General features: G+C 46.0%; 1 protein-coding gene across 1 annotated transcript; it reads left to right on the top strand.

Moving 5' to 3' along the window:
* Nucleotides 1–671: 671 nt before the first annotated feature.
* GARIN1B (golgi associated RAB2 interactor 1B) lies at nucleotides 672–13,127 on the top strand (the record flags this gene model as incomplete). Its single annotated transcript, XM_082661692.1, is given in 8 exon segments — nucleotides 672–920; nucleotides 2,039–2,223; nucleotides 3,187–3,439; nucleotides 6,077–6,198; nucleotides 8,830–8,867; nucleotides 11,794–11,940; nucleotides 11,943–11,960; nucleotides 13,021–13,127. Coding segments are annotated over 8 exon segments (1,119 nt in total).
* Between the last annotated feature and the right edge of the window lie 1,507 nt (nucleotides 13,128–14,634).

The following is a 14,634-nucleotide window of genomic DNA, read 5'->3' as shown; positions in this document are numbered from 1 at the left end:
CCCTCACCAAGCCAGCCTCTGGGTAAGAAACTACTTGTTTCTACGGTTCTTCAGTGTGACTTCCTCAGGGAAATAAGGCCCGCAGAAGTAGCCAGCCAGCTGTAGGAGAACGCAGAGCAGGCACCTACAGCCCCTCAACTCCTTCCAGAAACAGCAAAGGCTACTGCAGATAAACCAGGGTATGTGGGGCCCACATGGTACAAAGCTCAGGAAGGCTGGGTTTTAAATTGACAACAGCCTTTAAAACTCTTTGGGGGAAAAAAAATAAATAAATAAGAAAACTCTTTGGGGGTAGTCGCATTCAGAGTAAGGGAGGGTTGAAAGGCAGGGAGGGTATTTTCCTTTTAGAAGCAGAAGGAGATTCCTAACAGCCTTCCTTCTTTGCTTTGTGCCTGGTTCAGTACTTTCTTAGCAAGTTCTGGGGGAGCTCAGGTCCTGAGAAGGGCTGGGGCCTGTCAGGGCACTAAACAAGCTGTGAAAGCACCCTGGAGGAAAAGGGAGGCTCCTCTGCATTTCCCTTTCCTGCAGGCCTGCCCTGGTTTTTCATGATGTCATCCATTCATCATTGTGATCTGATTGGTGGTCCCAGGCCTTGGCCAGCTGCCCAAGGCCAGAAGGGAAGAGAGAGATCCCAGGACAAATGCGCAACAGGCCCCTGAGCATGTGCGGAAATGCTGTCATCAGTTCCACATAGAAAGACTTGGAACAAATCGAAGAAGGCAGCCAAAGTCACAAGATCCTATCCAACCTTCCCTTCCCTGAATGCCTGGGAAGAATTCAGGGGCCTCTTTCCTGTGGATAGGGAACCAAATCCTGGAGTGGGCCTGGGTGTGGAGGAGGCACTGCTCTGCCAGATGGTTCATTCTCCAGAATTCAACCTGTTTCCTGAATCAGTGGTGTTTGAAAGCAACTTTGTCCAGGTACTCTTGGGCCGCTCAGAATGGCACTCCTTGATTCCTCTAAATCTGTTCCCACAATGTGACGGAGAGTCTGTCCCTGGAACTGGAGTGGAGTGACAACTGAGGCAAAGAGAGGAACCTGAGGCAAGGCTACCCCATCTGACCCTGACTTTGCAGAGCTCCGGATAGGTTTTCTCCTGCAGTCACTCTGGGGAGAGAGGTCAAGTGTTGTCTGCTCTGAGTGGAGGATTTGGTAGCTTCCTCCCTCGATTTACTTCCTCCTCCAGGCTGTCAGCTCAAAGCAGATGAACAAAGAGGCAGTAAAATGAGCTGCCCTTTGAGGGTTCAGAACAGAAATGTTGGTGGGTGAAAGAATAGGAGCTGGACGCCCAGAGAGATCTGGGCTCAGAGTCCAGTCCACTGCTTTCTTATCAGGAGGTGTCATCAGGAAGGTGACCTGCACACCCTGAATCCCAGTTTCCTCTATTGTAATAAGGGTGGGACTGACCTGGCTGTTCCGTGAAACACAGGAGGCAAAGGCTTTAGTGCAACGGCACTCAGTGCATTTTTGTTTCCTTGTCTGGGCTCCCCTCAGGCCAGATGGAACCCAGAATAAACAGAACTTGGAAGTTACAGGGACCTGACAGTGCAGAAAAGGTACAGGAGATAATAGGGCCCCTCAAGAAAGTGCCAAAGGACAGGTTCTTCAAAGAAAATCCAGGAAACAGTCTGGGGAGGATTCACAGAAGTGTGACACACGTCAAGGAACTCTTGTGGGCAATTGCTAATAGTAGGTAAAGTAAATACTGGTACAGTTGTTTAACCAATATAGGTTAAAACTGTGGTTCCCAACAAGCGATGATTTTGCCCCTGCCACCAGGGGGCATTTGGCAATGTCCGAAGACATTTGTGGTTATCGCAATTTGTATGGGGGGAGGGTGGAGATTGCTCCTGGCATCTATTGGGCAGAGGCCATGGACGCTGCTAAATATCTTACCGTGCACAGGACAGCTCCTCCCCCACGCAAAGAATTATCCAGCCCAAACTGTGAATGGTGCTGAGTCTGAGAAGCTCTCGCCCAAAACATACTGCTGCTTCTGCCAGTGCTCAGACTGTGCCCTGGGGGTGCTGCTTTGCAGGTCAAAAAGAGCAGGAACTGGATAGACATCTACAAAGCCTCCAACACCATGGCCCTTGGGGTGACCTCCTCTGTGCCCTGCCTGCCTCTTCTCAACATCCTCTTCATGGCCAACGTCAAATGGCACCATGGGCAGAGCCAGACATGGAACCAACCAACTACAGCCCCCAAGATCATCCTGAAGAGGTCAGCATCCTGAAGGGGGGCAAAGGGGGGCCATAAAGTGGACAGGAGTGAGGGCCAGTCTACACGCCCTCTTTCCTTCTCGCTGCATTCACTGCACTGAATTCTTAGGAAATCTCTCCACTTGGGGCCAAGGGGCAAGGAAGCCAGGCAGTCTGGCAGATGAAGCACTGGCTGGGAGATGCAGGTTCTAGTCCTTATGCAACTAACTAGACTCAAATAATTTTTGAGTCACAGGTTACTTGCTGCATTGCAGTCTTCCTACTGGTAAAGTGAGTGGAACGAAGTCTCACTTGGAGCTGTAACATTATGCTTGTCGGGGATGAAACGGCCCTTTTAGATGTTTGAGCCTCTTCTGTAGGATATCTCAGGAATCTCTAGATATTCCCAGAAGCCCAAGCAAACCCTTCATTGCTCCATGTTGCTTCGGTGATAGACCTCTCCATTATGTTCTAGGTACACCTATGGCAAGTGCAGCCCAGACCCAGCTGACTAATACTAGATCCAAAGCCAACTCCTTGAATCTTAACTCCTTTGGGAGGAGTAATGGAGGCATTGAGGTCAATGAATGGACAAGCTGGACAGTGGGACCCAGCTCCTGTTGTGCTCTCAAGAAGGAAATTGAAAAGCCCTATGATCCCAGCTACCTTACTCCCGGGCTGTCCCTCTCAAGCAGGATCCAGGGAACACCAGCATGAGAATCATGGCAGGATGGGTAGAGGTTAGAATGCAGATTCCAGGGGCTCACCCCAGACCTACTGAATCTGAATCTTTGGGGTTATCTTGAGGCGTCTGCATTTTAAACAAGCTCCCCTGGTGAATCTGATCTCCCCAAAGTTTGAGCACCACTGTGCTAAGCATTCTCTCTCCTACCCACCAAAGCCTCAGTTCTGAAGGAGACACTCCTCATTTTCATGAAGACAGGGTTGGATCAGAAGCAATATGTGTCTTCCCTCACGTCTTCAGGATTCTCCCTTTGAAGTTTGTGGAGCTCCAGGTCTGTGACCGCTTTCAACGTGTCCTGCGGTCGAGGACAGTCACGGAGAAGATCTACTACCTAAGGCTCCACCCTGACCATCCTCAGACTGTCTTCCACTTCTGGATCCGACTGGTTCAAATTCTACAGAAGGACCTGTCCATCACCACCAAAGACCCTAGGATTCTCGTCACTCACTGCCTGGTACCCAAGAACAGCTGCAGTCCCTCAGGAGACTCACAGGTAAGTGGGCACCATTGGCTCCTCCAGCCAAGGTCAGAGCTGAGCTGTAGAGCTTCAGTGAGCTGATACGGGGGCACCCTGGGAAGCCTTGCCTTGGGCCTTTTCTAACCAGCTTTACTGATTAAAATTCACCTGAGTGTACAGTTCAGATTTTTCAGTAAATGTATAGAGTTGTGCAACCATCACCACAATCCAGTTTTAGAACATTTCCATCACCCTAAAAAATTCCCTCATGCCCATTTGCAGCCATTCCCTGTTCCTACTTTCTGCCCTAGGCAGCCATTGATCTGTCTTCAATCTCTACTCATATTTCTGAAACATTTCATATAAATGGAATCCTATAATATATAGGCTTTCATGTCTGGCTTCTTTCACTTAGCATAAGGTTTTTCAAGTTCATCCATATCATAGCATGGGGCCAACTCTAGGGTAGAGTCACAGATTATCAATAACTTATTCCTTTCAGTTGCTGAATCGTATTCCATTGTATAGACATACCATGTTTTATCTATTCACCAGTTGATGGACATTTGGATTGTTTCCAGTCTGGGGCTATTATGAATAATGCTGCTGTGGACATTTGTGTACAAGTTTTTGTATAGATGTATGTTAGGGTATGTTTTCATTTGTCATGGGTAGATTTCAAGGAATTGGAATTGCTGGGTCATGTGGTAAGTTTATGTTTAAACCGGCAAACTGTTTTCCAAGGTGACAGTACCATTTTACATTCCCTCCAGTAATGCATGAGGGTTTTAGTTTCTCCGCATCTTCACCAGCAATGGTATTGTTGGAAATTCCCTGGCGGTTCAGTGGTTAGGACTCTGTTCACTGCTGAGGGCCTGGGTTCAATCCCTGGTCAGGGAACTAAAATTCCACAAGCCACATGGCCAAAAAAAACAAAAACAAAACAATGGTATTATCTTTTTGTTTGTTTGTTTGTTTTTTTGCGGTATGCGGGCCTCTCACTGTTGTGGCCTCTCCCATTGTGGAGCACAGGCTCCGGACGCGCAGGCTCAGCGGCTATGGCTCATGGGCCCAGCCGCTCCGCGGCATGTGGGATCTTCCCGGACCGGGGCGCGAACCCATGTCTCCTGCATCGGCAGGCGGACTCTCAACCACTGCGCCACCAGGGAAGCCCTATTCCTAAGTATTTGATTGCTGTTGATGTTATTGTGAATGGAATTGTTTTCTTAATTTAATTTTTGCATCAGTCATTGAAAATGTACAGGAATACAACTGGTTTTTGTGTATTAATCTTGTTTATTAGTTGTAGTAGTTTTTGTGGATTCCTTGGGATTTTCTACATATGTGCATACATTCATGTCATCTGCGAATAAAGACAGCTTAACTTCATTTCCAGTTTGGATCCATTTATTTGTTTATTGCCTTATTGCATTAGTTAGAACCTTCAGTACAATGTTTAATAGAAGTAGCAAAAGTAGACACCCTTGCCTTGTTCCTGGTATTAGGGGAAAAACATCCAGTCTTTTATTAAGCATGATGTTAACCGTGAGATTTTTGTAGATGCCCTTTATAAGGTTCAGGAAATTCCCTTCTATTCCTTGTTTATTGAGAATTTTTATCATGAGTGGGTATTAAATTTTGTCAGATGCTTTTTCTCCATCTTCTGAGATGATCACATATTTTGTCCTTTATTCTATTAATATAGTATATTACATTAATTCACTTTTAGATGTTAAACCAGCCTTGTGTTCCTGCAATAAATTCCATTTGGTTACAGTGTGTATGATCCTTTTTATATATTACTGGATGTGGTTCACTAGCATTTTGTTAAGGAGTTTTGCATCTATGTTCATTAGAGATATTGATCTGTAGTTTTCTTGTGATAGCCTGGCTTTGGTATCAGGGTAATACTCACCTTACTGAGTAATTTGGGAAGTGTTCCCTCCTCCTCTGTTTCTGAGTTTGTGACGATTGGTGTTACTACTTCTTTAAATATTTGATAGAATTCAGGGAAGCCACCTGGGCCTTTTTGCCCCAGGCCTTATAGTATAATGAACAGAAGCCTGACTTGAGTTACAACACAAAATCCATGAAGGCCGAGATTTTTATCTGTTTTCATCACTTCGATTCCCCAGTGCCTGGCACGTAGTTGATATTCAATAAATATTGAATGGCTATGAGCAGTGTGCACAACTGGGGCATCTCTGGGGTATCACAGGCAACAGGAAAATAGGCAGTTTTACTCTGGCATAAAAAGTAGCTCAACGTAGGATATTTCTTAGAGAAATGAATTTGAAAAACATTAAATTCCTACAATAAACATTTAATCCCCTTCCATTTAAATATAAAACCAAGTAGCATAAGCTTTATTAAAGTTTATATTAATAGGCTATTCAATAACATTAAGGTATGTTAATAAGAATAGCTTATCTACTAAATTATGTTTAAAGTTTTCAGGGACAATGTTATTCTTGGGACACCAAAGGATATTTATAACAGTATGGAGGTATAAACAAACAGATATGGCCTCAGAATTGCCTCTCTATGCAGTTGGCGTGGCTCTGTCTGATAGGACAGCTGAGTTCTAACCTTTAGGGTCTGGACCATGATATTAGGGAAATGCAGAGACGCTGAGAACTTAACCACCTGGTTTTGCTTTTTTCCTCCATCTAGTTAGTGCAGAAGAAACTCCAAGCCTCCCAGCCCAGCGAGAGCCTCACGCAGCTGATGGCCAAGGGGGAGAGTGAGGCCCTCTCTCAGATTTTTGCCGACTTGCACCAGCACAACCAGTTCAGGTACATGACTCAAATCCAGCCAGCATGACGTTCCAGATGGTCTGTGCTGGGAGATCCAGAAACCAAGTTATCTTGGTTAATGGGCACAGGGAGGTGCATGAAGTATTGCCCCTCAGTATCCAGTCTGTATTCTTGACTCAGGGCAACCTTTTCCTGGTCTCTTTGCCTAATTCTCCTTCTCCACAAGCATCGTGGGCTTGACCCCAGAGGAGGAATTTTATAAAAAATGGAAAGTAGCTTCTTCAATATTAAGAATAAATTAGTAACACAGGTGGAAAAGTAAAACCTAATTTCTAAACTCGTTTCTAGTCCTACAGAAAAGTAATCAAAACGTTGTTTAAAATGTCATCATCTGTCCCTGGGTTCCGTTACCTACTTACCTGGCCTCTGCTTGAACTTTATGGAGCTTCTATAGTCACTTTTTTTTTTTTTTAACGTTTTCTGGAAAGCTCCCTCCTGCAGGCCTGTCTTCTCCATGCCTGAGGAAATGTCCTTACATGTACAGATGACTAAGGGTTGCGTCTTAAGACTGGTTGGTATGAGAGAGACAGAGGTCGAGAGCACTTAGACCACAGGGCACCACGGCCAGAGAGCAAAGATAAAATGGGAACCGGGGTCCTAGTGAACTTGATTTGTGGTGTCAAAGAAAAGGAAGAACAGAAAAAAATTAGTAAATGTCACCAGAAGAGAAAAACGAGGTGTCAGAGAGAAGGAGATTTTTGTCTTAACAGGGACCAGCAACTCAGAGACAGAATTTAAAAAAAGAAAGTTTTCTTTGTGAATGCCAGTAATAAACTGAAAACCAGGAGAGCTCAGAGGATGCAATCACTCATAATGGGTAAGAGCTCACACAACCCTGGGCCCAAGTCACCACTCTGACTATGAGCCCTTGGGGGCATATTGCTTAACTCTGCTGGGCCTTGGTTTTTACACCCATAAAGTAGAAATTGTGGTACTGCCAACCTCAAGCAGATCGTGTCAGGATTAAATGAGCTCACGTGCATCAAGTGCTCGGCCCAGCCTCAGCAAATTTACAGGAGGATGTAATAAACTCTCAATTAATATTAACTTGCAGGGGATTCCCTGGCGGTCCTGTGGTTAGGACTCTGTGCTCTCACTGCCGAGGGCCCGGGTTCAGTCCCTGGTCGGGGAACTGAGATCCCGCAAGCTGCGAGGCACGGCCAAAAAGAAAAAAATTAGCTTGTATTTTTAATTCTAACTTGAGCTGGAAGTAGAAAAACTATTAACACAAGAAAAAGATTTGTTAGTTGCCCGCTGTTAAAGAATTTATACTGGGGTTGTCACTCTGTATATCATACAGAGATCTGTAATGAAGGAAGATGTAAGATGGTAAGATGTCACATTGCTGAGCTGGAGAGCCCTGGACTCTAATGGAGGAAGATATTTGATATCTAATAGCGAGATATTTTGACTGTCTTAGAATGTTAAGTTACAGATTTTCTTTATTACTCTGGGAAGGACGGCTTCTGTTTATACCTCACTGGTCACAATTCAGTCACATGGCCACACCCAGCTGCAAAGGAGGCTGGGAAATGCAGCCTCCATTCCACATAGCCATGGGCCCAACACAAAATTAGATGTTCTGCCCCGGAGGGAGAAGGGAAAAGGGCATGCTCGGGACCTACTGGCAATCTCTGGCACAGACAGCTTTTAATATCTCCAGGAGGTCAGAGGAGTCAAAGACCTGAAGGAGAAACATGCACGAGCCAGTTAAAGGGTGGAGAAAGCTGTGCAGGGTAAGGCAACAAATGAGGCTTCGCCCTGAGGAAGCAGCTTGGTGAGTGCAGAGAAAGGGAAGGAAGGCCAGTAGGGAAGTGGGGATGGTGGTAGGACGACATACATAGAAGTGGGCAGGGACCAAGCCAGGCAGGGGCTGGGAAGCCATGCGAATGGATTTAGGCTTTAAGTGTAATGGGAGCCTTAGCAGCATTTTAAACAGGGAAGCGGCGTGATCCCATGTACATTTTAAAAAGGTCATGCTGGCTGTTGCAGTGACAGTGATTTGAAGAGAGGGAGGCTAGGTGTGGAGGGACCAGCCAGGGAGCTACGGCAACTGAGTCTGGGCTGTCATGTACAAGACGGATCAGAGGGATGTGAGAAACAGGGAACATTGAATTTTTGCTTCCTTGTCTCAATAATTGCTTTGTACAGACATTTAGTTTCTTCTCTTTAATTTTTCAGCATGAAGCCCCGAGTGATGATTTTTCTCCTCATTTAGGCAGGTTCTAGTCTGGTTGCGGTTATAGCAGTTTTTGCACGTTGGCAGCAACATGCAATGTACAGCAAATAAAATAAATGGCCAAGACGCAGGACCAAACAGATGGAGTCACACCCACTCCACCTCAGCAAAATCAGCAGCCTGGGTTCTGCTGCCCAAACTCCACCCCATCCCGCCTCCCCCTTCCCTATTTTTTCTTCTGCTACTTTAATATGCGTCACACCCACCCAATATAGTCACAGCTGGCCTTTTTCACATTTATATCTGCCTCTAAAGCTTTTGTTGCATCAGGAAAAATATAACTGGAAACAAGATTTAAAATGAGAGTTTCATGCTCTATTCTTTTCCTTTTGATTTCCATTTTCTTGATCCTGAAATGGCTGGAGTTCCAGGAGCAGCAGAAAGACAGAGAAAAAAAAGGACAGTCCAGGTAACGGAGGGCACGGGGCACCCTCGTCTCGGAGAATTTTCTGCTCGGCAGATATAGGAGTAAGATTGCCTCTAGTACCCCACCCCAACTTTCCTGGTGCTGTCAGGGTTGCCGTCATCCTCCTGTACCTTAGTTTGAGTTCCTCCGGGATCTTTGGCCACCATAGTCAATTTGGCATCAAATCCTATTAATTCCTTTCTTTCAAATGTTTCTTATATTCTTTACTTCATTTCTACTCCCACAGATCCCACCCTAGTCCACTTTATCATCTCTTGCCTGGACCACGGCAGCGATCTTCTGCTAGTTCATTCATTCATTTATTCATTCAAAAGCATGCACTGAGCACTTGGTAAGTGCCTAACACTGTTGAAGGCTTTGGAATCACAGTGAAGAAAGACACAGCACCCGCTTCAAGGGGTTTATAATTTTTGGAGTCAGATGGGTAAGTCCCCAAATTACATAACCTCTCCTTCCAGGCAACATTCAAAGCTCAAGCCTGGGGTGCCACAGGAGCACAAAGACAGGCCTCCCTCCCTCCTCCCGGGAAGCTGTCCCAGAAGGCCTGGGGTCTGAGCTGAGTCAGAGAGGATAAGTACGAGTGGGCTGGCCAAGGCGGTTGAGGCGGGGTTTCTAGGAAGAGAGGCAGAGTCTGTGTGAGACAGCATGACCCATTCTGGAAACAGCAGCCCTGTTCCCGATTTATTTCTGGGTTCTAGTTTACCCCAGATCCACTCATTTTGGCATGGATGATCCTGCATGAACTTTCCCCTCGTACCCATCTCACCTGGTCACTGTCCCCTCCTCAAATGGGAGCCCTCTGACTCCTCCTGTTCTCCAGCCCAAATCTTCTGCTCTGGTCAAACCTCAGCTACCCTTCCCCATGCCTTATTCATCCCCCTCTCCTCCCTTCCTCCTGATGCCACCCTAAATCCTACCTAACCTTTCAGGTCCACTCACGACACCTTCCTGCCCAGACAAATCTCTCCTTGCTCATAACCTCTCACACAACATACTATCCCTGATTGTTTCATAGGCTTAAGTCTTGTTTCTTCAACCAATACTAAATTTTTCTGGTGCCTCTGAATTTCTACAGTGGCAAGCACAGGGCTGGGAGCACAATAGGAGCTCAATAAATATTTGTGCACCACACCACTAAGAAATTATTCCTCCAAATTGGCTCAGGAGGCAGTCAGAATATCATGTTATATTTAGAGATTTAGAGGAATGTGTAGATCCCAGGGGAGCTGTGCCAACTTTTATCCAAACCAGGGGTTGCAGCTCAAACATCTGCAGGGGGTATAGAGGAGTAAAGAGTCTAAGTGTCATAGATATAAGAAATGGCTGGGTTTTCTCTCAACTCTGTCATTGGTAAAACAACAGCTGGGCTGACACTTGGTTTCAGCATTGAGGAGACAATAGGGAGTGGTGGGGACAGTGGCATGAAAAAGTGAACGTTTCAATTAAAGCTTCAACTAATTGTTGCCACGCTGCAACACAAGCCTAGGGTTGCCAGATACTCTGATTTTTCAAGAAAAAACAAAAATCTGAATTTTTATATCACATACCCCCTCTCCCCACTTCATAAAATACTAAAGTACAGTACAGGCCAACACTTAGTGGGCAAACAAAAGGTATCCACAGACCAAAGTGAGCCCGGAGGCTGCCAGTTCACAACCCCTGTTCTATATGGTAAATAGAGCTGATTGCTGGCCCATGTTTTCTCCAAGTCTAGAAGTGCTTTCTCATATTATGTGACTGCTAATACAATGGTGATTCATTAATTAATGTTTTTCCACATACATTCAAACACAGACACACACACACACACACACACACATACACACACATACACATACACATACACTCAAAACATACCACATGAGATTAGAGTTGAAGAAGACAGAAATAGAGAATATTTCAAACTTATTTCTAGGATTTGAGAGAACAGCTAGAATTTCAGACTCACAGGCCATCTGTGTCGTGGGAACTGTTGTTCCCAAGATGCCCCTAGGCTGATTTCAATTAATCATCCTGGGGTGTCCTCAGGACCCTGTTCTTTCCTCAGAGCTGAAGGAACCCCTCTTTTCTCTTTGGGCCAGGTAGTGTACCCTTTCAGTTTGGAAGGACCGTCACACCCCAGCCTCTTGGAACTTCTGGATGACGAGAGAGAGAGAGAGAGAGAGAGAGAGAGAGAGAGAGAGAGAGAGAGAGAGAAAGAGTGTGGGCGCTACATTTGGAAAAGCCAGCATCCCCAAGCTTACCTGTGTAGTTGAATCTTTCAACTCCCTATCAGTGGGTGGTGTGACCTATCACAGTGCTTCCCAAAATATCACATGCAAATGATCCCCTGAGGATCTTGTTAATATGCAGATTCTGATTCAGTGGGTCTGGGTGGACCTGAGACTGCATTTTTCACATGCTCTAGGTGATGCCGAGGCTGCTAGGCTGCAGCTTTGAGTAGCTGAAGCCAAGTGGACCAGGAACAGGCTCTGGCTTCAGGCCATCTGGGTTCAAGGCCATTGCCAGTTCAGCTAGCTGAATCTCCTAGGGAAATTCACTTGGTTAACCTCTCCAAGCCACGTTGGTTGCCTCCTTTTACTGGTACTGCCTTGTTCACATGACGTAGTGGTAAAAACACGGGCTCTGTTGCCTGGTTATCTGGCCTTGAATTCTGGCCTTGCCTCGTCATTTTGTGACCACAGGTAAGTGACTTAAACTTGCTGGGCCTCAGAATCCTCATGCAGCAAATGGGGACTGTGGCAGCACTGACCTCTCAGGGGTTGTTGTGAGTATTAAAAGAGCATTGACGCCTGTAACTGTTTGGAACAGTGCCTGGCCCATAATAAGCACCTCGCAAATGTTGGCTGGCCTCTGTGAGAGTGCTCTGTGAATTAAAGTACACAAATGCATTCCCATTTTGACCTAGAAAAAAACCGTCCCAGCGAAGACTCCATCCCTTGCACCCGTGACCTCAGTTGGAGGGAGTCGTTCACCTATGGAGAGTGGGAAAGAGAGAACCCCACTGGGCTGCAGCCCCTCTCACTCCTCAGCACTCTGGCAGCCTCCGCCGGCCCCAGCTGGTACCACTCATAGGTACGGTGATGGGGTTAATCCAGCTGCCATCCTGGGACAGGCCTGGAATTCTACCTCAGGCCTGGGTTCAGGTCCTAGGGTCCTGGGGATGATTCCAGGAGGCTGTGGGGTGGGAGTGGGGGGGCCTCTTTCTTTCCTTTTTTTTAAATTATTATTTTATTTTTTAATAAATAAATTTATTTATTTTTGTCTGTGTTGGGTCTTTGTTGCTGCGCGCGGGCTTTCTCTAGTTGCAGTGAGCGGGAGCTATGCTTCGTGGTGGTGCGCGGGCTTCTCATTGCGGTGGCTTCTCTCATTGTGGACCACGGGCTCTAGGCGCTCAGGCTTCAGTAGTTGTGGCTCGCGGGCTCTAGAGCATAGCCTCAGTAGTTGTGGCACACGGGCTTAGTTGCTCCGCAGCATGTGGGATCTTCCCGGACCAGGGCTCGAACCCGTGTCCCCTGCATTGGCAGGCGGATTCTTAACCACTGCGCCACCAGGGAAGCCCTCAGCCCTCTTTCTTCCTGCCCTGTTCTTCTTTACCTCCAACAGGCCTGAGTGAAACCCTAAGTATGGCACCTCCAGGGCCACCAGAGGCCCCTGGGAGTTCCTGCAAGTGGCTCTGAAGGGACAGAGACTAGCAGGACGCTGTCGTCACTAGAGCTGCCTTCTCCCTGCAGTGTGGGAAGCATGAGGGTCTGCCTCTGCAGCGGGGAGGGGGGAGCTCCTTTTCCTTCCCTGAGCTCCTTGGGGGCCCCAACCTTCCACTGAGGAGAGTGGGAAGGAGCTAGAGGCCCTAGCTGGGGCCCAGCCCTTATCTTCCCAAACTCCAACCCTTATTCATCCATCCATGTATTCATTTAACAGTTATTCATTAAGTACTTCCTTTGTGCCTCTGTCTGACCAGAGAGACACCCTTAAAGAAGGTAGAAGTGGTTATATGTTTTCCAGAGTAAAGTATTATCAATAAACCACTAACTCTTACAAGTTACCTGTTATTAATAGTTGACAATTTTAAAAATTAACAGAAGTATCTAGGTGCCCACAGAAGAGCTTTTGAGGTGTTATATCTTATTGAAAGTTTTTCGCTCCTACTCCTACAGGAAGTTCTATTTGAGCCACACTTTCACACTGGAGAGAATCTATGCAGCCCTCGCCAACGCCACTCTGCAGCATTCAGCTTTCTGAGGGACTCTATCTGGATGGAAGGGAGGAGAAAGCTGTAACTAAGGAAGAACTAGAATAATCTCACGCTGACAACATAGCCTTTCCCTGGAGAACCACTTGGGAGCATGGCTCCTGGATGAGAAGCATTATTCCAGCATCATTCCAGTCCATAACTTCATGTCCTCACCACTGCACATCACCACACCTCACATCCGTTCCAGCACAAGAAGGTGTGCGCTCAGAAGGACCAGGACCAAGAGATGGAGAGAAGGAAGGAAAGAGAACCAGAACCAGAGAAGAGGTGGAAGAGAACAAAACAGGGGTGAAGAGGAATGTGGAGGGTGGAAATCAGAGAAGAAGGAAGATGCAGAAAAGTGGTGACAGAAAGAAACAGAAGAGAGGACAAGAGAAGTACACCTCTGAGAGAGGCCTCACCGAGCTTCTATTATCTAATTTAAAACTTGAAAGTCAGGCCATATACCAAAAGCGATATGTGTTTTCTTCTCCGCTCAGATTCCTCTGGATAAGGAGGAGGAGACAGAAATGAATTCCAGCCAAAGGCTTCTCCTTAAATGTCCCTTTTTGCCAGTTTCTCTTGCTAGTCCCTCTTTTCTGATTCAAGCTTTAGACCTTCTTCCTTAGTGCATTCCCTAACTTGAACTTGCTAGCCTGGCCCTGCTGTTCCAAATGGCGGTTTGGGTTTGAGGCTGCAGAAAGGTTCCTGCAGGAGGTTGTTAAGACAAGGTCTGTGAAATAGGCGGAGTTTCTCTTTTGTGTTCAAACTTTCAAAGTTTACTATTGTCTCAGCCCTACAAACACTGGCTCACTTCCTTTTGCATATGACACCCCCTTGAAATGTTGACATATCTTGTTAGCGCTTATTAGAGATTCCAAGGAGAAGAGACACAGGCTCAAAGCACAGGTAAATCAGAGGTTCCAGGCTCGAAGTATAGGTAAAATCAGCGGTTCACAAATTATAGATCAAGAGAGTCACTAAGGAGGGTCTGTCAGACGGCCCATGGACTGACCTCTATTTAAAATGCACAATATTTCACATTCAATAAAAACCAGACTATGAGTATTTCAGAAAAGCTACCCAACCTTCTAATTGGAAAGCTTTTTTGGATGTCTTGCTTTGATTTAGGATACCCTAGGAGGGTCTTTTTCTTCACTGAAGTGGTTTTTGTTTTGACGGGGGGGGCAGTGACAAAATAACTTTTTTTTTAAACTTTTTATTTTATATTGGAGTACAGTTGATTAACAATGTTGTGATAGTTTCAGGTGATTCAGTTATACATATACATATATCTATTATTTTTCAAATTCTTTTCCCATTTAGGCTGTTACATACTATTGAGCAGAGTTCCCTGTGTTATACAGTAGGTCCTTGTTGGTTATCCATTTTAAATACAGCAGTCTGTACCTATCAATCCCACACTCCCTAACTATCCCTTCCCCCCATTCACTGAAGTGGTTTTCAGACTGAAATGGTTGGAGGGCTAAAAAGTAAGTTCCTGGACCACCATCA

The sequence above is a fragment of the Grampus griseus genome, assembly GCF_964374135.1.
Source record: "Grampus griseus genome assembly, chromosome: 9".
Classification (NCBI taxonomy): Eukaryota; Metazoa; Chordata; class Mammalia; order Artiodactyla; family Delphinidae; genus Grampus; species Grampus griseus.
Note: the sequence above shows the minus strand (reverse complement) of the source record. Positions and strands in the feature narration are given on the sequence as shown.